The sequence below is a fragment of the Otolemur garnettii genome, unplaced genomic scaffold (genome assembly GCF_000181295.1).
Source record: "Otolemur garnettii isolate 467f Iridium unplaced genomic scaffold, OtoGar3 scaffold00092, whole genome shotgun sequence".
NCBI classification, from domain to species: Eukaryota; Metazoa; Chordata; class Mammalia; order Primates; family Galagidae; genus Otolemur; species Otolemur garnettii.
Genome location: NW_003852487.1, coordinates 7,673,586 through 7,676,696, shown reverse-complemented (window position 1 = coordinate 7,676,696; position 3,111 = coordinate 7,673,586). Strand labels below are relative to the sequence as shown.

The window sequence follows — 3,111 nt, the reverse complement described above, 5'->3', positions numbered from 1 at the left end:
TTCTGATTATGGGAAGTTTTGTTCCTTGGCTTTATTATTCTTTCTACTGTAACCCACAACCTTGCTTCATCTACTTGATTGTCATCTGTGTGCTGGGCATTGCAGCCATCATAGTCTCCCAGTGGGACATGTTTGCCACTCCTCAGTATCGGGGAGTAAGAGCAGGTAAGAGTGGGTGGAGGTTCTACATAGGACATTCTTTATTCACGGTCATTAAAGGTTTATCACTTGCCAAGCATTATGCTATGTATTTCTGATGCAAAGGTGAATAAGTCATAGTTCCTATTGTTGAGGAGGCTTTTAATGATGTTGTTGTTTTAGTAGTACCGATATTAGGTGGTGGTGGTGGTGATGGTGGTGGTCATGAGTGTCTTAAAACTTTAGTGTTGAGGGGCAGTGCTGAGCATGAGGTGATATATTTTGGGAGTGTTGTTTACTTGAGTTTATGGCCATACACCATTCAGAAGACAGTAGATCTGTGATCTTTGTAAAACAAACAATAATTTCTCTTACTCTTTCGTCTTGAGTGTACTGTTTGTAATGATTTTTTTGTTGTCTTTTTTTGTTTTACGTTTTCATTTTAAAATGTGTATTCTAGGCTTGGTGCCTGTAGTTCAGTGGTTGGGGTGCCGGCCACATACACCTGGGCTGGTGGGTTTAAACCCAGCCTGGGCCTGCTAAACAATAATGACAACTACAACAACAAAAATAGCTGGGCATTGTGGTGGGCACCTCTAGTCCCAGCTATTTGGGAGGCTGAGGCAAGAGAATCACTTAAGCCCAAGAGTTTGAGGTTGCTATGAGCTGTGATGCCACAGCACTCTACTGAGGGTGACATAGTGAGACTCTGTCTTAAAAGAAAGTGTAATTTACTTAGATAAATAAGGCTTTACCCTCACACTGATTTTGTTCTATTAAAGTACCATACATCTCTTCTGATATAGGGTAAAGGGGCTTATTATATTTGGAATAATGCCCATTTTGCTGGAGGACATACGGAAAGCAAAAAGCCTTGTTAAGGCACTGAGAGGTATGGAGACAGCAGAGATGCTTTTGTATCTCACTGTACTGGGGACTCCTCGTAACCAGGGCTATGTCTTCAGTTTTCTTTTCTCAGCGTCAAACTCAGTGCCTACTGGGAATGTACAAGCAATATTAAAAGGAATATTTTTTTTCCTTTCATCCTTTTTAAATAAACCATTTGGTTTTAAAACCCGAGTCCCTGTTTTTTCTACACTTACCTAGAATGTTAGAAGTAGAATTAACTTTATATCAATGACTATTGTCATAACAGTTTGCCCTCTTCCCCTTTTTTTTATACGAACAAACAAGTAGTGGTCAGAGTGGCTTTCAGTAGTACCAGTGTTAAGCCTGCTTGAGCACTTGAGATAAGAACGTCTTTGCTGAGTGGAGCTGAGCATTCTTCTATTTATAGCCATCCAAAGAACCAAGTTCTTGAGGCTTTGTCTTAGTGGATGAGAGGCAAAACCATTAGCAGCCATGGCTTATCATATAGGAGCACTTACTGGCTGAGGTAAGGAGTTCTGTGCGGCTTGGTTGACATGCAGGTTTCAAAGTGGACTTCAGAATTTTTTTGATGATGACATTTCCTATTACAATCTTAAACACATGTATATATACATAAGTTCACGTATATATAATTATAAAATTTTTACAAACTAGTTCTTAACCTTATGCTTGTGACCCAGTCTAATATTCTTTATTTTACTCTAGTTCATTTAAAGAATTGCAGGTCAAGACTCAATTAGTTGATCTTAGAACCTAGATCATAGCCAGAAGTTTGAAAATCACTGCCTTATTTGAAGGCAGTAGGGCTGTGGCAGAGTGATTCTTTCAGACTCTTCTGTACTTGATTGCGGTACTGAGCTTAGTACATTATCTTCCCACCTCTTAAATTTTAAGTACCTAATTATAGGATATAGATTTAGATTCCTATGAAAAGCTTATAGCTTTTTATCTTTTACTATTTAGCTTTATGGCATCAGCTACATCCCCAGGTTCAGGAGTTCTGTGTGGCTTGGTTGACATGCAGGTTTCAAAGTGGACTTTGATCAGTCATTGCCTCCCCCATTCCAGGAATGTTCTGTTACTTCAAAAAGAACATAAAATATATAAGATTGCTCTGTATCTGTAAAAGGGCAGCATTTAGGGTGGTTTAAACAAACTTCTGAGGCCAGGTACAGTGGGTGGCTCATGCCTGTAATCCCAGCATTTCAGAAGGGATTGCGAGGCTGAGGCGGATGGATTACCTAAGCTCACCAGTTCGAGACCAGCCAGAGCTAGAGCGAGACCCCATCTCTAAAAAGTAGCCAGGCATTGTGGTGGGTGCCTGCAGTCCCAGCTACTTGGGAGGCTGAGGCAAGAGAATCACTCTAGCCCAAGAGTTTGAGGTCGCTGTGAGCTGTGACGCCACGTCACTCTACGAGGGTGACAAAATGAGACTCTGTCTCAAAAACAAACAAACCAGCCAAACTCCTGATGCCTTTTAGCAGCAGGCTTTTGGCGTTTATAAACAGATCTTAAGAACATACTTGTGTTGTCTTGTGTGATAGTATCCCAGCATTTTAAGAACTTCTTTTTCCCTTAAGCTACTTTTGCATCCTACTTTGAAACATTAGGTTTACAGAGAAATTATACTGTAATACTGACTTCTTCCTCCTTATTTCTCTTCTGATTTTTACTTTATTCTCTTCTTGTGATTCTTAGGAGTGTTTTTGGGCCTAGGCCTGAGTGGGATCATTCCTACCTTGCACTATGTCATCTCAGAGGGATTCCTAAAGGCTGCCACCATAGGGCAGATTGGCTGGTTGATGCTGATGGCCAGCCTCTATATTACGGGAGCTGCCCTGTATGCTGCCCGGATCCCTGAACGATTCTTTCCTGGCAAATGTGACATCTGGGTAAGTATGGCTGAGTGACTGAGCATGTGTATATATCTGCTAGCATGGGTTACTGGCATACTGTGAAGTGATGCAGTTGAAAAAGTTATAGATACAAAGTTGGCTCGGCGCCTATAGCTCAACTGGCTAAGGCGCCAGCCACGTACACCTAAGGTGGCGGGTTCGAATCCCCAGCCCGGACCCGCCAAAC

At 41.6% G+C, this 3,111-nt stretch overlaps 1 protein-coding gene across 1 annotated transcript in view; it reads left to right on the top strand.

The window, feature by feature from the left end:
• ADIPOR2 (adiponectin receptor 2) overlaps positions 1-3,111 on the top strand; it is a 66,650-nt gene that overhangs the window by 58,887 nt on the left and 4,652 nt on the right. The window contains exons 6-7 of the mRNA XM_003795472.2: positions 1-165; positions 2,728-2,921. The exon at positions 1-165 is cut by the window's left edge and continues 44 nt beyond it. Coding sequence (XP_003795520.1) covers positions 1-165; positions 2,728-2,921 — 359 coding nt within the window. The remainder of the gene's footprint in view (positions 166-2,727; positions 2,922-3,111) is intronic.